This window comes from Pyrus communis, chromosome 12 (genome assembly GCF_963583255.1).
Source record: "Pyrus communis chromosome 12, drPyrComm1.1, whole genome shotgun sequence".
NCBI classification, from domain to species: domain Eukaryota; kingdom Viridiplantae; phylum Streptophyta; class Magnoliopsida; order Rosales; family Rosaceae; genus Pyrus; species Pyrus communis.
Window position 1 is genome coordinate 15,009,277 of NC_084814.1, and position 24,299 is coordinate 15,033,575.

Below are 24,299 nucleotides of genomic sequence, written 5' to 3' on the forward strand. Positions count from 1 at the left end.
TTACTCGCCTTTCCGGACTGCGAGCCAACAAAAGCATTTGCTTATCAACTTTGTTATCATAGTATAGTTGTTTGATCTGCATATATGGAAAGGAAAATATTGTAGAAACAATATATCTAATAATCAATAGTTTTCACATAAATATTATACATACCCTCTCATGAAGCCAATTTGAAAATTGAAGCCTATGTGACTCCTCCACATTTCTAGCACCATAATGCACTAGAATATTCTTACATTCTTACATTCTCTGCACCTATAACAAGGAGTTAGTGAAATTAATATATTAAAATATTGTAATCCTAAAAATAAGTAGTAAAAGATTAAATGCTGAAAGTTCATATGGTATGAGAGATTTCTTACGAAATAAAAGGTAGACATTCATCACAATTTTGTAGGACATAAAACTTGGCAGCCTCAAGGACATAAAACATACAAGCACATTATTATTTTTATTGATTAGGTCCTACCGAAAAGAAAGGTAGAGGGAAGGCTAAGGGTAAAGATGGGAATGGCACTCCGATTGTAATACATGATAACAGGTAATGAGCACAAGTCACTGAAAGCATGATTGTCAAATAGTTAACTACTTAGATATGTGATTGTTTTAATCTAATTTTAATTTTATAGGATTGTAACTACAAATGCTACGAGAACTATAAGGGTGCTCTTTAATCAAGTTATTAATGGCCTTGGATTACATTTAAAGATTATCCAAAAGAGCAAATGGATGAATTGTATGGTTGTTTTAAGGGAACTGGATACATGTACACGTGTTCTGAAATAGAGATGAGGGCTACTTTTGAACTACATATTAAAACAAGATATGCTGATTAGATGAGCACATTGAGGAATTCGGTTTTTCATAAGTACAAGACTATTGGGGAGAGATACATTAACTGCCCATCAAATGTATCTAAAGATGTTTGGTGTAAAATGGTTGAAAAAAGGGAGACGCATGAATGGAAGGTAAAAGTTTTATTTAAGTAATATCATCTTATGATGGTTAATGAATTATTTTCCTTACATGTAGATGCTTATTGTGAGATGATTGGGTTTTAACTTTGCTTTCTTTTTCATGCAGAAACAAAATGTGCAAAACACGTGCAATAGGGAGCAGCCCACAATTGTGCACACCACAAGTTCGGTTCCAATGGCAAAGTACATAAAAGATGAGGTAAAAATACTATGTTTATGCTTTGTTTTCATACCGTCATTCTTGCATATTTAAAATTTATTTAATGAACTTTCTTTTTTAAATCTTAATAGCTTGATCATAGTGGAATTGAACCTAGCCTGATTGATTGTTTCAAAAAATTCCATGTGAGTAAGCGTAAGAGTGAAGGTGAAGAAACTTGGGCAAGTGAAAAGGCTAAAGAATTTTATGTATGTTATCACAATTTCAATTTTTTTTTTTTTTTTTACATGATATTGTATGTATTACTTATGCTTACATATTACAATTTTATTGAAGGAAAAAACGGACAACAAAAAGAATATTGCTATGGAAGAACAAAATGAAGTAAATGATTGGGTCATATACAAGGAGGTGATTGGTGGCCCAAGTGATGGTCGTCTTCTTGGTGTAGGTGCTGGCTTTAGTACTAAAGATGCATATCCCTCAAATAGCCAAAGTTGTAATAAACGTATGTGCTTAGAACGTGAAGAAAGCCATGAGAAATTGAAGGACCAAGTCAACACTTTAATAGATAAGTTGAATTCTTTGCAAGAATTAGTTGAAAGACTGATGCCAAGCAACTCAAATAATTATGCGCACTCAGGACTATCTGCTTCTATGGTAAATTGTTTCATTTCATTTTTATTGTTTGTCTTACTGTTGAATAATATGTTATTTCTTTAATTAAGTACTCTCTTTATTGTTTGTTTGACAGGAGAATGTTGAAAGTTGGTCAGATGCTCAACATAAAGATCAGTAGTGCATCATACTTTCATTTTGATATTATAAAATATCTGAACTTGTTAAGTTTTATTCGTGGGGTATTGCTTTTTTTTTTTTTTTTTTCCAATTTAAGTATTGTCTATTTTATTTTTAAAGAATTTTATGAATAATTTTGTTTGAATGTTGAGAAATTTAATACAATAGTTTGGTTAATTTATTATTAATGATTACATACCTATTTTTATCATATTTTAATCTCAATATATAATTTAATTATAAATAGAATAATAACTTTTTCGATTGTAAATTCCTCTCGTTAATGTGCACATTTCTAACAAAAACGTTCCTACAGGAAATACCCATTTTCAACCAAATATTGGTTACGAAAAAAATTTGTGACGAGTAAATATGGTCAGTAATATATATTTCCAATGAAGCTTCACCGTCAGAAATATATATTACTGACAAAACTTCACCATTGCAAATATATATATTCGACGAGGCTTCTTTGTCGAAAATATATATATTCCTGACGAAGCTTGCCATTGCAAATATGTATTACCGATAAAGCTTCACCATTGGAAGTACATACGTTCAACGACGCTTGACCATCACAAATATGTTTTTGTGCCTATTTTTGTCAAACCGTTACGTATTTTCGACAACCTCGTATGGTCGGTAATTGCAATTGCGATGATTGTGCACTCTCGTAAATAAAGATTATTTTGTTGGAAAAAGATTTTCTGACACAATTGTTTGGTCGGAAAAAAAAAGTCATCGTAAAAAATATTTGTCGTTGTTTGAAAAATAATTTCGACAACTCTATAGGTAATTACGACCACATTTCCATGTCAAAAATAAAATAAGTTTGCCATTTTGAAAATTCATTTATGATAAAATACTAACTACAAACGACAAGTCCGGTAAGTCGAAAATGAATTAATTCTGACGGCTAGTTGGAAAAAAAGTATTTCCAATGGGATACTGATGCCTAGCGAGGGCTTTTTCCTGTCAGAAATAAGTATTTGCGACGGCAAAATACCTTTTTGACAACATGTGATTCTCGCTAATGACACTTCGTTTTGTAGTGCAAACACCTTTCATCCGAACCCAAAAACCCCAAATTAAAAGAAAGAAAAGAAAAAACCCTAATACGCCTGTATGTGGGTTATTCATGTTATATGATCAAAGGAACTATTGTATAAAGAAATAAAAGAAACTTACATATTCTTGGTTGCTTTCCATGATAAAATTGGAGTGGGTGCAAAAAAAAAAAAAAAAAAAAAATATATATATATATATATATTGAAGGAAAGCAAGAAACAAACTGGGAGAGAATATTGAAGACCTACGGCAAAACAAAGTGGAGAGGTATATGGGAAGAAAAAAAATAGGGGATAAGGAAAAAAAAAAAAAGAAACATTAGATTATATATATATATATATATATATATATATATATTAATTAGTAGAAAAAATAATTATGAAAATTTTAAATATACAAGAATGATAAAAGATTATATTTAAGACTTGTCACGTGATGAGTTTTGAGTGGGTTGTAATGCCACTCAATGAAATTCAATGACAAGTCAAGCCCAACACAAGTTTTACCCCATTTGCCACTAAAACCTAATTTTACGGTTTCCTTGTGCACTTCAGACACGCAACCCACGTATATCCACTACCAGAAAGTATTTCCCAGAGTGCATTCTCCGTGCCTTCTCCTCCTCCTCCCCAACTTTAAATAGCTTACCAACTTCCCAGAAAAGAAAACCCTATTAACTAAATTTGCTTGAATGGGTTGCATTTGCAATGACTGCTGGGGTGACATGTCACCCCGGCCGCGCTATCCGTCGATGCATAAGCAACCGAAAGGTACGTCGCCGGAAGCAAGGCATGTAAATGGCTCTGAGGTGAAGGCCTTGTTCTCTGTGGTTGGCATCACATGTTCTGCATGCGCCGGATCGATTGAAAAGGCGGTCAAGCGGCTTCCGGGGATCCGTGAGGCTGCCGTCGATGTGTTGAATAATACTGTCCATGTTCTCTACTATCCAAGCTTGGTTACTGTAAGTTCTTACTTTTTTGGATTGCTCTTTTTTTCCTTCTTGATTGCAAGAGAAATTACTTTCCTTGACTAAATAGTTAGAGGGAAATGGCTTCTTTTTATTTTTTTTAATGGCGACAACCTGTTTGGAGCATTACGATCAAGCAGATTTTTATGTGTAGTTAATATTTCAAGAAAAGTTGGACTTTCATGGATTGGGAGTGTCCACATAGAGTTAATATATTGCGGCTTTGGCAAACCACGCCTTCAGTATCGTTTTACTTTCGCCCAAAAGAAAATATTGTGGTATAAAAAAATTCAAATACTTGTTTTACCACTAAAATATTATGAATTCAATTTTCTTTTAAAATCAACTAAAGGTAACAAAGAATAGTGAGTCATTTACGAATAATTGCGTTTTTAATATTGAAAAAATGTTTCAAATTCGAGTTTTCATCTGCCATGTTCACATAACAAATAATTAACACATTAGAGAGACTGCAGTTTGGGTTCACTAATTGACCTCGACCTGAGTATTTTTAACTATTACTTATAATATATAATAAGTTCACAGAAAATGTAAAATCCTCCATGTTTAAAAAGCTAAAATAATACTTAGAATTAACCTTGGCAGCTGTTGCAACCGGCAAGAGCCCCCAAACCTCAACCAACCTGAGTGGAGAGTGGTGACCCTTCGTTCCAAAATCAATCATATGTGTTCTTAACTTGGTTTCAAAAAAAAAAAAGCTTGTTTTATTTCCCTTTTCCTGTATTACCTTTTCAAATTGACCTGAATTATCTTGATTTGAAAGCACTGAACTATTTATTAAATAATTAGCCTGACCTTATTTAGCGGGAAGCATAATTCTAACCCATAAAGTTTATTTTGAAATATACAGAAGTCAAATCTGACTTTTTGCATAACATCATGTTCTAGTTTATTTTGAAATATACAGAAGTCAAATCTGACATTTTGCATAACATCATGTTCTAGCTAGCTGCTAGTATAAGTTTAATCATAATCAGAGAAGTTTCCTTATTAATATAGAACTCTCTCTTCTTTTTTTTTCTTTTTTTTTTTTAAGATAATATCGTTTGTTAAAAAAAAAAAAAAAAAAAAAAAAAAAAAAACTCTAATTTTGTCATCTCAAAAATCTAGTTGTGCGCTTTTAATAAGATATTTTTTTTCCATCTTCAAAAAAAAAATATTTTCTTTCTAAATATTAAAAAATTGAAGTGCATAATTAGATTTTGAAGTGACAATAATAATTTTTTAATAAAAAACTTGATTTAAGTCCAATTTTGTGAACCATTATTAGAAATAATCAATTTTATTAAAATAGATCATATCCCTTGCATTTAGAATTATTTTATTATTAATATTTATCTCTTTAATAAATTAATAATTATCTCTTTAATAATAAGAATTGTTTCCTCTGTTTATCTCAACTAGCATTCTTGGGCCACTTAGAGCATCTCTAATGGAAGTCCTTATTTAGGGACTCTCATTCCACTTTTGAGTACTCATTTGAGGATTTAAAGGAATTTTTGTGTCCTTAAAGGAATATTGCCTCCAATGGTAAAGTTCTTATAGTAGAATCCTTAAATTTAAAGTTTTTATGATGTTACATGATAATTTGATTAGGTGCACATTTTTTTGCTTATGTTAACCTTTTTTAATTAATTAAAAACATTAAAATTAAAGGAAAACTAATGAAAAGTCCAAAAAAACTTCCCTTTTAATGAAAAACCTTTTTTAAATGTATAGTGAATAGTACCAGAAAAAAGTATAAATGTGTTTTTTTGTTAAAAGTGAACAGTACCAATAGTGTTTTGTTGAAACTCCCTAAAATTAAAGCATCAAGAACATTAACTCTTTAATCGAGATTGTGGGTCCCGTTTTCTATTCAAGGTGCACATTTTTTTGTTTATGTTATCCATGTTTTAATTAATTAAAAGCATTAAAAGCTTCAATTAAGATTGTGACCCCGTTTTCTACTCAAGGTTGTCCTTATACAGTCTCTATATGTGATGACATACATTATGTATCTGATGATTCCCTATGCTTTAGGGACTCACTTTCCGATCTATTGGAGATCTATTTTGTCCCTATATTTGTTTTATACCTATTTTACACAGTGGTTGTCCCTATTTATGGACTCCACTAGAGATGCTCTTAGTATTACGGTCTAGTAGTATTCCTCTTCACTTGTAAATGAGAGGTCTTATGTTCGATTCTTGCCAAATGCGAATTTGAACAATAGGTGGGTTGGGGCCTACTGTCTAGGCGGCTAGACAATAAGTGTCTGCTTATACTTAAAAAATATATAATTTCTTCAGGATACATATACTAGAAAATAGAATAACATATAGATTATATAGTATTAGAATGTAATGAAACCATGGGGGACAAATATATAATATGTGTTCATCTAAGTATTCAATAAGTCTCTTACAATTTATTAAAAAAATAAAATGCAAAATGAAAGTTATCTATTTTTTGTTTAAGTAAGATCCGCAACCAAGGTGAGTACCTAGGCGGGTCTGGACGGGTTAGGTAAGTGCCTAGGCAGTCTCGGTGGGCTCCTAAGCAGGTCTAGGTGACCTTTCTTAATTTTGAAATGCCTAGGGATTAATCGAGACGGTGGTCAACCACCTAATGCCTAAGCAACGCTAGGGGGAATTTTTATAACAGTGATTCTGACCCACAACCCAAAACAGAAACAACCTCATCTGATGAAAATGCCATAAGGTGACACGTGGATTTTTGGATAGAAGAGGACAAAAATACCCTTAAGGCATACCGAGATACCTACGCGCAAGTTGCGGGCAATCATCCCTCAACCAAGTCAAAAGTGCCCAAAATAGGTAACAAATTCAAAACTATTTCATCCACCCTCATCTTATATTCTCCACAAGGTAATTATTTCATAACCTCCAAAACATTTCTTTTAAATTATGTTAATTAGTCAATTAATGGATTTATTACCTAATTAATCTATTAATGGCCAATTAACTACAAATTACACCCAAAAATTATCACAAATGGCCGGTCCCTATTCTCCTAATAGGGCCGGCCATATCCCTATAAATAGCTCTCCATTCTCTCAAAAAACTACTTTCAAGTCTCTTGCAAAACTCTACAAAATTCTCCAAACACTCTTCCCTCAAAATTCTAACTTTGGCATCGGAGGTTCTTCGACCAAAGCGCCCCCCCTCCCCCCCCCCCCCCCCCCCCCCGGCCCCCCAAAAAAAATCATCATGGGCGTTTGAGGCTTTTTTTGGCCTTGACCAAAGGTGTGATTTGTTTAGTAGGTGGAATTTTGTCCAAGAAGGAGAAGGCGGAAATTTGCATCCACAATTATAGCCAATTAATGTAGTATATATAGAGAACGGATTCCAAAAATTTAAAACATCAACCTCATGTGAGGACTTGGCTAAAATCTTATTTTTAACGGTAATATTAGGAAGAACAAATTTTTTAGAACCATGTATACCAAATAATGTGATTGTAGATGATTGGAATATTAATTAAGTGTTGATTAATATGCTTGTTTCTTATTAGTGACATATCATTTGATTTGCAAATTTGGTTTAAAATTTTGTTCTTTCTAGCATTATCCTATTTTTAATCATCCTAAGCTAAACATTTAAGAGCAATAACAGCAAAGCATTTCATTTAAGATCAGTTTCAAAATTTTCTGCTCTTCTACAAAATCTATTACAAAATTTATAGCACTTCGCAACACCAGATTCATAATTCCAACACTTTTGCAAGATCAGTTTTAAAACTCTAGCATTTCTACAAGATTAGTTTCAAAATTTTGAGCACTTCTGCAATACCAGTTTCAAATTTAGCACTTTTGTAAGATCTATTTCAACATTCCAGTATTTCTGCAAGATTAGTCTCAAAATTCTAACTTTTTTGCAATATCAGTTTCAGAAATCCAACATTTCTGCAACGTCAGTTTCAATATTTTCATCACTCCAACAAGATCTATTATAAAATTTTCAACCTTTCGAGATTAGTTTCAAAATATTTAGCACTTCTACAAAACCAGTTTCAAATTTTCAATATTTTTGCATGATTAGTTTCAAAATTCATGTACTTCTACAATATCAGTTTCAAAATTCATACATCAAAATCGATCAAAACCTCAAAATCAAATACTTTCGAAAAATACTAAAATAAAAACCTAAAATCGAAAATTCCAATCATTCTTAGAAAAGAAAAAAAACACTCATAAATCTAGGGAACAAAAATGAAAAAAAAAAAAGAAAAAAAAAAGAGAGGAAGGAGATCAAGAAGTGTGAAGAAGAAATATGAGAGAGAAAGATGACGAAGAAGTAGGAGGAGAGAGAGAGAGAGAGAGAGAGAGAGAGAGAGGACAACGACGACAAACAATTAGGAGGACAGAGAGAGAGAGACAGGTAGGAAGGAGAAGGAATAGAGAGAAATGGACAAAGAAGAAAAATGAGAGAGAAAGAAACAGTACAAATAAAGAGATAGAGACTCATCTTATAGCTAAGTGAAACTGTAAATGCAAAAGTAATTAAAAAACAACCATGACATCACCTACCACATGGATAAATTTTGTCTCTGAAATAAATAAATAAATAAACTTGGTCTCTCTCTAAAATATAGTCTTATAATTTGGATGTGTGTAATTGTTCTAAAAAAATACTAGTGAAGAAAAGGTCAAATTGAGCTTAATCTAATAAAATGTTGATTTTTTGGACCTAAATCTAAATGCCCATTTTTTATATTATCATTTATGCAATGTCTATCTTCTCATCGAATTTAAATAGCAAATAAAAAGTTAATGTTGATGTGTTACATGTAACTAATACTGATAATTTTTTTACTGGAATAATACTTGCATTCTTTCTTGGGGATAGCTCATTTCCACACTTGCAAATAATGTATTTTTACAGTAAAAATTTCATAATCGAAACCGTTCAAATTCTTTTAAAGCTTATCCTTACAAAAAAAATCATCTAAATAGAAGATCATTTAGCCATCCAAATATATGGAACAAATAGGTGGTTCATCGTTATTATGTTACTTGGTACTTACACCGTCAATTTATTTTGATATATTTGGAGGGCTAAACGACTATTTGGTTCAAATGATTGTTTGTAGGGATGATCTTGCACTGAGGATTGACAAATTAAACAGTTTCGATTATGAAATTTCTACAATGAAAATACATTATTTGCTAGTGAACCAAGGAACTCATTGTCTAATTTTGCAAGTAACCTTATATCTTCAAAGTGGAATCTCGTTCTTTTAGTCACAAAGTGACCCACAAAGGTTCATGGTCAATCATTGAGTTTATAAAAAAGGTTGATACTAAAAGAATTGAATGTGTATTAATTATTAACTTATTCTTGACCGTTGATATCAAACCCATTAGTGGGCGACCATGCATACTCATGTTTGGTTTGAAATAACGAAGTGTTATGTTTAGAGTGCGAAACTTTGAAGAATTAAAATATTCTCTAATAAATTAATGTTATCTAGGCCTCGGCACCCATGGCCACTTGGCTTTTGAGTAGGAATTTAAAGATCCCATTTTACTGCTCATTAAATTTGGTACAACAAATCATACAGTCCATCACCAACATTCATAAAGTGATAGAGCTAATTACTCCAATGCATATGTAGGAGGAAAAAATACGCGGGACTATGGAAGATGCGGGATTTGAAGCCAAATTGATCAAAGAGGAGACAATTAATGGCAAATTAAGACAAGTATGCAGAATAAGCATAAATGGAATGACTTGTACCTCTTGCTCCTCCACTGTTGAATCTGCCCTCCAAGCAGTTCATGGTGTACAAAGAGCTCAAGTGGCCTTAGCAACTGAAGAAGCAGAAGTTCATTACGATCCAAAGATTGTAAGCTACAATCAGCTGTCGGAAATCGTCGAAAACACCGGATTCGAAGCGAAACTTATTAGTCTAGGGGACGACATAAGCAAGATTGAGCTCAAAGTTGACGGTATAAAGACTGAACAAAGCATTAGAGCAATAACAAAATCCCTTGAGGCACTTCCTGGGGTTCAAGACATAGAGACGTTCCCCGAACTCAACAAAATTTCGGTTTCTTATAAACAAGATGTGATAGGACCAAGAACTTTCATCGAAGTGATCGAATCATCAGGGTCCGCGCATTTCAAAGCAATGATATACCCTGAAGGGGGGAGAGACACTCATAGAAAGGAGGAAGTTAAGCAGTACTATAAATACTTTTTATGGAGTTTATTTTTCACAATTCCCGTGTTTTTAACCTCCATGGTGTTGATGTATATCCCAGGAATTAAGAAGGTGCTTGATGTTAGAATTGTGAATAAGTTGACAGTTGGTCAGATTCTGAGGTGGGAGCTGTCCACTCCAGTGCAGTTCATCATAGGCAGGAGGTTCTACATTGGATCATACAAAGCGTTGCACAACGGTTCTGCTAATATGGATGTTTTGATTGCCTTGGGAACCAATGCAGCCTATTTCTATTCAGTCTATATAGTTTTAAGATCTGCAATCTCTAGAGATTTCAAGGGTACAGATTTCTTTGAGACTAGCTCAATGCTTATTACATTTATCTTGTTAGGCAAGTATCTGGAGGTTTTGGCAAAGGGGAAGACATCTGATGCCATTGCCAAGCTTATGAACTTGGCGCCCGAGACAGCAACGTTGCTGAGTTTGGATGAGGATGGAAACGTGGTAAACGAACAAGAAATCGATAGTAGGTTGATACAAAAGAATGATGTGATTAAAATCATTCCGGGTGCTAAAGTTGCCTGTGATGGTTTTGTTGTATGGGGGCAGAGCCATGTGAATGAAAGCATGATAACAGGAGAAGCACTGCCGGTGGGTAAAAATAAGGGTGATGCTGTCATTGGAGGCACTGTGAATGTGAATGGAGTGTTGCATATTAAGGCAACAAGGGTTGGATCCGAGAGTGCTCTTTCGCAGATTGTTCGACTTGTTGAATCTGCGCAAATGGCCAAAGCTCCTGTACAAAAGTTTGCTGATCGCATTTCGAAACACTGTGTGCCAACGGTAACCAACTATTTGACATGAATTTTCAGTCATAATATGTCTTTCTGAAATTGTTTTGAAAGCATTTCGATTAGTATTATGTTTGTGCATAACTTTGTAAGCATGTGGCTAAATTTGCAGGTTATCATTCTTTCATTTTCGACGTGGCTTGCCTGGTTTTTATCAGGGAAGTTCCATAGCTACCCACATTCTTGGATACCATCTTCTATCGACAGTTTTGAGCTTGCGCTTCAGTTCGGGATCTCAGTCATGGTCATAGCTTGCCCTTGTGCTTTAGGCCTAGCAACTCCTACTGCCGTTATGGTTGGTACCGGAGTTGGTGCATCTCAAGGTATACTGATCAAAGGGGGCCAAGCATTAGAGAACGCACATAAGGTTAGCAAGTGATATTCATCTAGCACTTTGTCATTAAACTAGAGGACCTCTTTCCACATTTTTAGTTCTCATGGATCTGTAAATTGAGTACTGCAGGTGAACTGCATTGTTTTCGACAAGACGGGGACTCTCACAGTTGGGAAACCAGTGGTTGTAAACACAAAAATCTTCAATAATATGCTCCCTCATGAATTTTATGAACTTGTTGCAGCAACTGAGGTAGGCATTTCAATATCGCTTCCAATTTTTGTCGAACGGAAGTTTGGTAAACAAACTCCCTTTGAAGTATGATGCTCTTCAATGCATTTGTGTATATTAGGTTAACAGTGAGCATCCACTAGCCAAGGCTATTGTAGAGCATGTCAAGAAATTCAGAGAAGGTGAAGACAATCCTTCCTGGCCTGAAGCACAAAATTTTGCATCCATTACCGGCCAAGGATTGAGGGCAGTTGTTCGGGACAAGGAGATAATCGTAGGCAACAAGAGTTTAATGTTGGATTCTAACATTGCCATTCCGGTGGAGGCTGAAGCTGCACTAGCAGAAGCTGAAGCATTAGCTCAAACCGGGATTCTAATAGCTATAGACAGAGAAGTAGCAGGAGTTGTAGCCATATCCGATCCACTGAAACCCGGCGCCAAAGAAGTCGTTTCCATACTCAAGTCTATGGGAGTTAAAAGTATCATGGTTACAGGTGACAATTGGGGCACAGCCAATTCCATTGCCAAGGAAACTGAAATTGAAACCGTGATCGCAGAAGCCAAACCCGAACATAAAGCTGAGAAAGTGAAGGATTTGCAGGTGAGTCGTGCACTTTCACAGTCGTTAATTATACTACATTTCATTTTACAATAAGATGCAGCTGGTCTTAGAATTTTATAAGCTTCATGTTCTTATTCACAGGCTACGGGGTACGTTGTTGCAATGGTGGGGGATGGGATCAACGACTCACCGGCACTTGTGGCAGCAGATGTAGGAATGGCAATTGGTGCTGGCACAGATATTGCTATTGAAGCAGCTGACATTGTTCTTATGAAGAGCAACTTGGAAGATGTGATAACAGCCATTGACCTTTCCAGGAAAACCTTCTCTCGCATTCGTTTGAACTATATCTGGGCGTTGGGATATAATGTGCTCGGAATCCCAGTAGCTGCGGGAGCCCTTTTTCCATCCACCAGGTTTAGATTACCGCCATGGATTGCCGGAGCTGCAATGGCTGCGTCCTCTGTTAGCGTCGTTTGCTGCTCCTTGTTGTTGAAGAACTACAAGAGACCCAAGAACTTGGATGTCCTTGAGATACATGAAGTAAGAATCGAACCATAAATATTAGTTTCGATTCCATTGGAACGACGACTGTTTGGTTCCCGGTGTATATTATTGTGATGGCAGACTTCATCTTCGATGAATTGTTATGCACTAATTACCCCCAAGACAATAAAATGAAGAGAGTTGTGCATATCACCGTCTGCTAAAGTAACGTGGGTTTGAGATTATGGTGTTTTTTTATTTTTCTGAGCATATCAATATCTTTATATTAAGGGGATGGAGAGTTCGATTAAGTCATACAATGGGCAGCCTAACTTGGTATCAAATTTGTCATCCACGAGATTCGAACCTAATACCTCTCACTTCTAAATGAAAAGGAATATCATCAGACTGTAGTACTGAGTGGTGAGATTATGATGCTTTAAAAAAAGCAGCTTAATCTAGACCAAAAAAATAAAAAAAAAATGTTTCTTTAAAAAGTTGTCAATAACCGTAGAAAAGCAAAAGTGTTTGCCATGCTTCTAAAAAAGTGTTTTTTTTTTTTTTTTTTCAAACCATAGTAATCAATGTACATTTAATGAAAATTTCAAATGATAGGAATACCCTCATATATTTTCGCAAAATTACAATTTTTGACCCTACATTTTGTCTTTGATAATTATTGTTATCACTTTAACTATGATATCACTCTTAGTAATTTAACACTTTCACATCAATTTATATAAAAATTTACAAAACACTTGGGCACTGTTTTTGTTTGTTTTGTTTTTTTTTTTTTTTTTTTTTTGGTTAAAAACGCTTTTTCCAAAAAAGTTTACCATGTAAGACTATATTAGAGTTGCACACTTATATGTAACATCTCATATAGACTAAGGATTACAGAGATTGATTTCAATAATACTTGTACGCTAATAAGAAGAGTGTGTTACTAGGATTTCATAGCTAAAACAATTGTGATATGATTAGTAAACCTAGTCAAATATGAATCTAAAGTTTAGGTGATAAAGTCTTGTACGAGTAGGATTACATGATGGGAAGTTCCCTACTCGGATTCCACTCCTTTACTATATAACAAGGATCCCTGCTTTCACACTCAATACACAAAAATAACCCTTCTAGCCCCATTGAATAGAGCTGTGAAAAGGAGAGTGAAAGAGAGTAGATCATTTGTTTACGCTATAGAGTTGTCACGATACAAGAAGAGATGCAGACGTTCATAGTGAAGTAAAACATTGCACATGTCAAAGTATACATTGACATTTAACGTTGCCGGCCAGGCTCAAGTTTTCCACGCGAAAAGGCCATTATTCTAACAGCACTTCGAATCACATACATGGCTTCTCACATCACATCACATCTTTGAACGCACAGCTGCTCTATCGCTGGAATCGGTCTTGTTGCTTGCTCCCATCAACCGCCGCTCTTGAAATCTTGTTTTGGCCCTGAAGAGAACTTCATGTACTTCATCAAAGTGAGGTCTTGTCGCATTTTTAGTATCCTCAATCCACTGTAGAACTCTCTTGTGCGGGCCAAGTATACGATTGCGGTCCTTCTCATCTACAAGCTACAGACAAAATGAAGCGTTAAGATATCACGTGATGCCATCCGCAAATGAAGGTTGCTTTCTTTATAATGTATAATCTTTTACTACAGAGAATGACCGGACCAATAGATCCTCTTCCACAACCAAAGTAAAAATCCGAGATCACATAGGGGTTAATCTAACATCGATAAAGTGAAGTAAGATTATTTCAAACTTGCAGAGTTGAATGTTTCCCCAATAAATTTACGATGTTGGTACGGGCACTGCCTATATAATTTTCTGTATCTAATTTCCATGGCCAGTTTAGCTCAATAGATTACATCATTCCCATGATTTCACAAAACATCAATAGAACAGAACAAATCCAGTAGACAACAATAGTATGGTTTTATTTATCTCAAGCCAATAGAAATCTTGAATGTATAAGGAGTATGACTTGGTAGATTCCCTTCTAGATAGTACGAGATAAGCTAGAAATGGAGCAACATTCAAAATTTGGCAGACTAAGAACACGTCAAAGGTGGAAGGATGACGCGTTATTTACCACTTTTCATAAATAATTAACACACCAAGAAACCATTGCTTCAATCAACTCTAAAATGTTAATACTTCATCTCTCATCGTGTATTACTTTTTATCTATTTACTTCATCACTAGAATTTGGTTCATTATACATGACAAGTTGAAGAAAATCCTTCCGAACCCACAAACCCATCCCAATTATTTAAATGAAATTGACCCATAAAGCAACATTTATAAGCATGAGTCGCATGTATTTACCTCAAGTTGCATGATTTCACAAACCATGCTGAGATCTGCTATGGATGGTTTGAGGCCACCCACCAAGAATTTTCCATTACCTTGGAGCCAAATCGACTCTATTTTAGACAAAGAGGAGGACAAAAGTTTCTCAGCTTCAGCAGCTGCTTGTGGATTCAATGGAAGTCCAAGCACGGGTGCAAGTACAGTATTTAGAACGTATGGTGCTGAAAGAGAAGCATCAAAGGAAAATAAATAAGACAAGGGGAAACCAAAGCAAGTACCTTACCGTTCAAATATGCATCTTGTTGAGGGCGACATCACAACAAAGAATAACCAGAAATTATATTGTGTCAACGGTATATTGATCGCTACTGAAGATAGATGTATGTATGTGAAAATTCAATAGCCCATGAAAAATGCAATCTAATGCAGCATGAACCATAACTGCATATCTATCACTGCCATAGGAAGAATGTATGTGATTTAAACAAACACTTTAATAACAACAAAGTAAATACATTGAGATTTAAACTGGCTGAAAGTAGTACATCTGCAAGTTGAAAAATAATACGTACAAATCTGTTAACAGAAAACGAGGTACAGGTACTCGCAGATGGCTGAATCTAAATGATTATCATTCTTATTCTTATTTCTTTCCACATTTTGTGCATATATTTTCAACAATGAGAACCAAATACCACTGACAAAGACTAGACAATTGAGGCTTTTTTCTCTTCTGGGGTCTGAAACTAACCAGTCATATATCACTGAATTCATACTCCCAAATTTCCACCCGAGTCACTGGCACACTGCACATAGGTTCTTTTATGTATAACACATAGGTTCTTTTTATGTATAACTGTATAGGTATATAATAAATCTCCCTAGCAACAGCTCATCAGATAGAAAGAAGTTATATCACTGAAGAATAGAATCATCAATATACAGTTATTAACACTTTTCTCACTGCAAGCTGCAAGGAGAAAGCAGAATCAAATTCGACCAGACTGAAGAAATCAGAAGCATAATTTGGTAGACAAGTATAGAGACCTGCGCCACGGCGTAAGTTAGAGTGATGCCAATCCAATACTGAGTTGATTTTAGCTCTCCTGAAAAGGTCAGCAGGATACCTGAAAGCACAAAAAGGAAAGGTTATTTACAGAACTATAGATAAAAATGATAAACCATTTGAGAGTATCAAACACTTTTGAAACAGAAGCTGCATGAACCCAGATGCCACGATATTTCCTTGGAAAATGATATTTTGGTTTAATGTAAGTGTGTCCTTAGTAATTGATAAAGTAACTAAAATATCATAATTACCAAGCTTACATTGCTAACTTTTGTTGGCCATAATTATAATTCTGCTCTACATTATTAGAAAACAATAAGAAATTCTAAAAAAAATCGACTTCTATTTGTGCTTCCTTTTCTTTGGAGTTTGGATCTTCAGAGATGATCTGAAGTGCGAGAAAATGTAAGTTCTATTTGTTTAAGAGCAGTATGTATTGTAATTCATCAAACTAAATTGAATACAAACTCACAAGGCAAAGTATTGAGCATGTCCATATCCAAATTACATAACCAAACCCATGCCATTTACGTCAAAAGAATTCATGGCACCAAGGAAGCAACAAGACTTACCAATGATCTGCTACTCCAGGAAATGCACAAGCAAGATAAACAAGAATTGCATGACTGCCAAAAGGAATGAACGGATGAATAAATTGAATAGAGAAAACCTAAGATAGTTACTACAGTGTACAAAACACGAAATATAATTAATTACCTTTCAAAGAGATTAAATCTCCCATCAGCAATAGCAGGAATTTGTCCCATAGGGTTTATTTCTACAGATCACATAAGACAAAAAAGAAAACAAAAAACCATGAGCCATTCAGCAGATACCATCCCACTCATCCAGCATAGAATCCTTCTCTCTTTTTCTTGTAAGCTTCAGTGAACAACTTTGGTACGTTACTACTATGCTAGGGCCACCACATTAGCAAAATAAAAAACAAGCAGTCATTACTTCAAACATGGTAAAAAGATTAAAACATATTGTTTCATTACTAGTGAATTAACCCCGATCATTCAATGATCTTCTTAAGTGAGTGACTTGGGTCTTGTTCTACACTCGAAAGTCATGTACGTCCCACAAGTACTTGTTTTTCCATTTTTCATCAACATGGTTATCATTCAATAAGAAACATCAGTTCAAAACTATTGGGTCCCAAATACGTTTGCAGACTTAAACGTAGCCAAGTTGACTAAGGGCATGTACCCCGTCTGCACCCAAGTTCGAATCCCTATCCCCGTAGTTTAGATTAGATTAGAATATCATCTCCATCCAAAAGAAAAAAACTTACCCAAATAAGTTTATAACCAATTTATTAGTCCAGAAAATAGAAAAAACAAAATAAATTCAGATTTTCCACTGATCACCAAACATAAACCTGAATTGAATCGAAATTAACATACGTAGACATACTTTTGAATTCAGGAGACAAGTGTTGACGTTTGGATATGTCCATCTTAATCTCCTCGAACTCTATTCCATTTACCCTTTCACAACAGGGAAAAAAGAAACGTGTAAAAAACAGACCGCAAAAACAACAACCCAGATTCAAAAACTAAGAGATTTATCAATCGAATTATAGAAATAACAACAAAAACCTTAAAATTTGGAAACAAGAGAAAAAAGGAAAGTATAGATTACTTGAGGAAGATTAAAATTGCGCGAGATGGTTGTGACAATCTATCGACGTATACTTTCAGCTTCATTTCTTCTTTTTGTTGAATTTTCTCTTGATTCTTTGTCATGCCGCGGGTCAAGGATTTTGATGTTGATCAGCTTTATGAGTGACTCTGTAGCTTCTGACCTTTTGCGCCTTGAGCTTCATCTGGTTTAATATCTTCGCGGCAATTACTGGGATCGCCCGGATGAAGTAGATGGACCTGGATTGGGTTGGTTTGGGCTGGGTTGGGTTGGACTGGGTTGGTCTGGGCTGGTTGAGTGTGCTTTCTACCAACATCGCCCAAGTTGTATCCTTTATTATTTTTTGGTTCTGGGAAATTGGAATGAATTAAGGTTTTGACTAACTACAGAGAGTTTGACTAACTAAAATGTCTCTAACAACATTCTTTTCAACTATACTCAAAAGAAAACATCTGAACATACAAATTCACTCCCAACCCAAACCCAGATGCCTAAAGAATATTGTCTTTGATGACTTATATTTTGCTTACCAATGCTGCAATGACAGCATGGTTTATATACAATTTGCATATACACGCATGCAATAAACAACAATAAAGGTGGCAGAAACTAAACAACAATAAAGGCGTCAGAAGCCATGTGATTGTCTGGCTGGGAGTATTCCTTCTGTTGTCCAGGTTGTACAGCAGCTAGTGGGATTATTAGTGGACAGCATGGGATTATTAGTGGACAGCATTAGCTTCATCATCCCCCCGCAAGCTCATGAGCGGACGACAAACGAGCTTGGACTTTAAGAAATGAAAACGATCAGCAGATAAGCCCTTGGTGAATATGTCTGCAATCTGAAAAGTAGTAGACACATGATAGACATTTAATGACTTTGCCACTACAAGCTCACGCACAAAATGATAATCCACAGCAACATGTTTTGTTCGAGCATGGAACACGGGATTAGATGCCAATGCAATGGAGCTTGTGTTATCACACCAAATTAAAGGAGTCGAAATATGGATGCAAAGCTCCTACAGCAGTTGTTGGATCCAAACAAGTTCAGTTGCCGTGATGGCCAACTGCCGATATTCGGATTCGGTACTTGAACGAGCAACTGTGCGTTGCTTTTTGGAGCTCCAAGATATTAAATTTGGACCAAAATATATGCAAAAACCACCAGTGGAGTGTCTAGTGTCTGGATCCCCGGCATAGTCCGGGTCTGAAAATCCGACCAAATTAGTACCACCGCGACTAAACTGAAGCCCGTCCTCAGGTGTGCCTTTTAATTAACGAAGGATGCGTTTTACTGCAATCCAATGAACTGAGGTGGGCTGGTGCATATGCTGACATACCTGATTTACTGCATACGTGATGTCAGGTCTGGTGATGGTTAAGTATTGCAGAGCGCCGACCACACTGCGATAGCTGGTAGGATTAGGCAAGGGAACACCATCAAGAGAATGAAGTGGGGAGCTAGATTGAGCTGGAGTAGCACAAGGCTTGGCGTCCAACATATCTACACGCTGCAACAAATCGAGAACATATTTTGTCTGCTTTAGATGTAACCCATCAGCTCCACGAGTTGCTTCAAGACCCAAGAAAAAATGGAGGGGTCCCAAATCTTTCATAGAAAAACTCTGACCAAGTGCATGGATAAGGGAGTCAACATGAGAGCATTGATTGCCTGTGATAAGGATGTCGTCAACATAGATTAGAAGAATCAAATATACTTCATGATTATTAAAAATGAAGAGAGAATGATCTGCTTGTGATGCCACAAAACCCAAATCAAGAAGATATTCAGAAAAGCGATGAAACCATGCTCTTGGGGCTTGTTTCAAGCCATATAAGGACTTGCGTAAACGACAAACATGATGAGGATACTCGGGGTCTTCAAAACCACGTGGTTGTTTCATGAAAACTTCTTCAGAGAGATTCTCGTGCATAAACGCATTTTGGACATCAAGTTGGCGTATAGGCCAATTATAAGAAACTGCAAGGGCAAGAACCAGACGAATGGTGACATGCTTAACCACCGGACTAAACGTCTCCGTGTAATCAACACCCATCGTTTGATGAAATCCATTGGCAACAAGACGAGCTTTATATCGCTCCACTGTACCGTCAGATTTCCGCTTTGTGCGATAGACCCACTTGCAAGGAAGAACATGAGTAGCAGTTGAAGAAGGTACCAACTCCCATGTACCAGCAGCTTTCAAGGCCTTAAACTCCAATGTCATTGCATCACGCCAATGAGATAATTGATTTGCCTCGCGAAACGAGGTTGGTTCAGAATCAGGAGCTTGTAATGATGTCAATAAAGCATATTTGGGGTTTGGTTTTCGAATGCCAGATTTAGACCGAGTGAGCATAGGATGGGGAGCAGAAGCGGAGGAAGGTGGAGGAGCCTCATTAATGGAAATCAAACTGTCAGAGCTATCAGGAGCAGGTTGAGAATGAGGTGGCGAGGAAAGTGAAGGTGTAGACAATGGTGAACTTGAGGAAGGTTGCAAGGGGAAGAAAGGTGCTGCACTAGAAGAGGATGTTAGAGTATGAGGAATAGAAATATGAGATGATGAAGGTACCTGAGGAAGAGGTGGTAAGGGAGAACGAGTGATAACCATGGGAGAGTAAGCTTCTGACGGCAAGACTGAGGAGAATTGTGTAGGGTTGTCGAATGGAAAAGTTTCCTCATCAAAAACCACATGACGTGACAAATAAACTCGTCCATTTGACATATCATAACAGCGATAGCCTAGATGATGAAGTGAGTAACCAATGAAAACACATTTTTTTGAACGAAATTCCAATTTATTTTTATTATAAGGGCGTAAATAGGGAAAGCAAGCACAACCGAAAACACAAAGACATAAATAAGAGGGCTTGCAACTATACAATTTTTCATAAGGCGAAATATAATTCAATTAGCGTGCTGGAAGCCGGTTAATTAAATAAACTGAGGTGTTGAAAGCATCCACCCAAAAAGAAGAAGGCATTTTAGCAGTGGCAAGTAAAGTAAGACCCATGTCAACAATATGGCGTTGTTTCCGTTCAGCAGCACCATTTTGTTCAGGAGTATGAGGGCATGTTAACCGGTGCTCAATACCATTATTAATTAAAAATTGTTGAAATTCCTTACTCATAAATTCACCCCCGCCATCAGTTTGGAAAGATTTTATCTTATAAACAGTATGGATAGATAGAAGATTTTCAACAAGCAATTTAAATTTTTGAAAATAAGAAAAAGCTTCATGTTTAAATCTCATAGGAAATATCCAAGTATAACGAGAGTAATCATCAAGAAATATTATAAAATACTTGGAACCCTTAACAGAGATAATTGGTGAAGTCCAAACATCACAATGAGTCAATTGAAGAGGACAAACTAAAACTGATGGAGACAAAGCAAATGGTAATTTAGTGCTTTTGCCCAATGGGCAAGTAGGGCAAAAACTAGGGAACTTAGAATCCTTAATAGGAATAGAGGACATAATTTTTTTTAAAATTGCAGGAGATGGATGACCGAAACGCTGATGCCACATAAATGAAGAGTTTCGTTGTCCAAATAATGCCACGTTTTTGAAAGGAAACTTCGACAAACCCACACGAAACGGATACAATCCATTTTCACTCTTGCCGTGGAAAAACGTCTTCCCCGTGGATAGATCCTTCACAAAGAAATCAGTAGGAGTGAAAATGAAGTAGCAATGATTATCACAACAAAAGCGATGAACGCTTAGTAGATTAGCAGAAGCAGAAGGACAATGCAACACAGAATTTAAAGGAAATTGAGACACGAAACCAAAACCAATATGCTTTATAGACAAACCTGCACCATTACCAATCGCGACTTGGTCTTGGCCAATATATTCTGTGGAGAGGCTCAAATTAGCTAAATCATTGGTGATGTGTGACGATGTGCCACTGTCAGTATACCATGTAGGGGACCGTGCATTAACCACAGGAGAGGCAGCCATCATAGCATGAGATTGTGGATAACGGCCTTCGGAAAAAGAAGACTTGAAACAATTTACGGTAGAATGACGATGATCACCACAATAGTTACAAATATTAGAGGAAGAGGGAGCATCCGCATCATGGTTAGGAAGATAGGAAGAGCGACGAAGACCAGCATTTGGTGTAGGAAGAAGTCCTCGATTCTGAAACGAGCCACGACCTGATCCACCATGAAACAAACCACTGTTTGAACCACCACGACGGCCAACAAAAGGATTACCAGCACCGCGACCTTGAAAAAAACCACGACCTTGAAAACCACCACGACGGAATAAGGATGTACGACTATTTCCTCGGTGAAGTGTGGTTCCACGACCAGGATTGGGAGTGGAGCCAGAAGGGGCAAAGAGAGCTATAGTGGTGTGATCAGGACTGAAAGTAGGGCTATAGTCGTCCATACGGCTTTCAGCGCTCAAGAGCAAAGCAACCATATAGTCAAGACTCATAGGATTTTCTCTTGCTTGAACCGAAGTAACTATACTTTCGAAAGCAGGACCAACACCATTCAAAATCAGCTCCATAAGATCATCGTCATCAACAGGTTTTCCCGCAAAAGCCAATTGATCAGCAAAGTTAGTTAATTTATCAACATAGTCTGTGATGGACATGTTACCTCTTTTAGTGGACTGCATCTGGTGCTTTAGTTAAAGAACACGGGTGCGAGATTGAGAAGCAAAACGTGTTTTTAGAGTATCCCAAGCAGCTCGGGATGTGTCACAAGTTGCGACGATGGAAAGCACATTGGGTGTCAAAGTTGAGTTAATCCAACTCAACAATTGTTGGTCCTGTCGCTGCCAAGTTACGTACTCGGAATTGAGAGTAGTAGTATTCTCAAGAAACTTGGTTGGACATGTTTTTTTACCATCAACCTAGGCAACAAGATCATTACTTTTAAGTAAGGGATTAAACTGGGCAAGCCACAACATGTAATTGGTTCGATCAAGTTTGATGGAAACCAGATAGGAAATATTAGGAAGGGAGCTGGTAAGAAGAGAAGAAGAAGCAGCCATGGAAGCGGAAGAAAATTTGAGAAGAAGAGAAGGCAGAAAAAAAAAAAAAAAAAAAAAGAAAAAAAAATACAGTCGCGAGCTTGCTGGGTTAGAGGAAGGAGGAAACAGATGCAGGAGGTTTTGTCGTTAAATAAATGGCTCTGGATACCATAAAGAAATATTGTCTTTGATGACTTATATTTTGCTTACCAATGCTGCAATGGCAGCATGGTTTATATACAGTTTGCATATACACGCATGCAATAAACAACAATAAAGGTGGCAGAAACTAAACAACAATAAAGGCGTCAGAAGCCATGTGATTGTCTGGCTGGGAGTATTCCTTCTGTTGTCCAGGTTGTACAGCAGCTAGTGGGATTATTAGTGGACAGCATGGGATTATTAGTGGACAGCATTAGCTTCATCAATGCCTAGCTTTTTATTCCTTATTAATATTCTTTTAAAGATCTTAAGTTTGATTACGCTCCTTCTCTCTCACTGTAATTTGTATCATAAAAAAATTCAACTCAATTTTTGATCCGCATGAGCTAATCTCAAATAACTTACCCTCATAAGTAATTCGATCAAAATCTGATGCTCTCTTAACAAATGGTGACAACAGTAATCGAATGTTTAAATCTAATTTTCTGTTTTGTTAAGAATGGAGAAAAGTGAAGAAAGATTGTGCGGAACAAAAACAATGAATAAAATCATGTCAAAGTAAAAGAAACTAAAAACGAAATAGCTATGTAATAAGTATTTTGTCTTATCTGATGCTGAAGGCTGATCACAGCACGCGCACTGCGACGTCGTATCATTCCAACGAAGTCATCCGGCAACCGGTCTTCCAGAAACTGAAACCACTGCTTCACATTGGCTGGTAAGTGACGACCAGTGATGAAGAGCCTCGATCTGCGAGGAACCTGACAATATGGGCAGTCGACACGTGGAAATATCGGGAACGTTCAAGCTGCCTGAGGAAGTAGATGTGGGTGCCATTGACTAGCGTGCACGGTATTCACGCTACGCAGGCAGGCAGGCCTGCATCCGCATGGAAATCAGAGCTTTTAGTAACTTAGCTACTTGCCACTTCCCCATTCCACCATGCTTTTCTGTTGCTGTTTAGCTTAAGCAAACCTAACCAATAGTGGCATGGTGCCACTAGGGATGCATAATACATCAATCTCAAAGGCAAAAGGTCCAACTACAATTAGGAGAAGAACTAGCTAGTTTAAGTAATTGGGTGTATATCACCAATTTGTCATGTCTCTTTAGCACTCATTATGTGATATAATCATAGTTTATCTCATTTTTTTAACAATGTTACTCACGTCACACATACTGTGTTATTTGATAATTTTTAAAGAAACATGAGAGAGTTATAAATCTTGATAAGCTAATTTTTTTTTCCTACTTAATGATGTATTTATGTTGATGATGGCAGTTGAGAAAAACTTACACGATTTTGTTTCTTTTCATCTTTCTCCTCATATGACAAGTCACTTGAGGAGAAAAACTGAAAGCAAAACAAACGTGTCTATAAAATATTATCGATGATAGAAAGAAATCAAAAGTTCCACATATAGTAGCATTGTAGTTAATGCAATTAATAGTCCATTGATATTAGATGCATGTA

At 36.2% G+C, this 24,299-nt stretch overlaps 2 protein-coding genes across 2 annotated transcripts; one reads left to right on the forward strand and one right to left on the reverse strand.

The window, feature by feature from the left end:
- Positions 1–3,736: 3,736 nt before the first annotated feature.
- LOC137710053 (probable copper-transporting ATPase HMA5) lies at positions 3,737–12,699 on the forward strand. Its single transcript, XM_068449011.1, has 6 exons — positions 3,737–3,965; positions 9,612–11,003; positions 11,124–11,378; positions 11,475–11,597; positions 11,698–12,177; positions 12,280–12,699. Exons 1-6 carry the CDS (start codon positions 3,756–3,758, stop codon positions 12,697–12,699), a joined length of 2,880 nt encoding a protein of 959 aa, XP_068305112.1. The 5' UTR covers positions 3,737–3,755.
- Positions 12,700–13,786: 1,087 nt separating this feature from the next.
- On the reverse strand, positions 13,787–17,857 carry LOC137710649 (glutathione S-transferase T1). Its single transcript, XM_068449730.1, has 7 exons — positions 17,667–17,857; positions 17,439–17,512; positions 16,737–16,797; positions 16,592–16,645; positions 15,998–16,077; positions 14,966–15,171; positions 13,787–14,206 (listed from the first exon to the last, which is right to left on the reverse strand). Exons 1-7 carry the CDS (start codon positions 17,768–17,770, stop codon positions 13,994–13,996), a joined length of 792 nt encoding a protein of 263 aa, XP_068305831.1. The 5' UTR covers positions 17,771–17,857; the 3' UTR covers positions 13,787–13,993.
- Between the last annotated feature and the right edge of the window lie 6,442 nt (positions 17,858–24,299).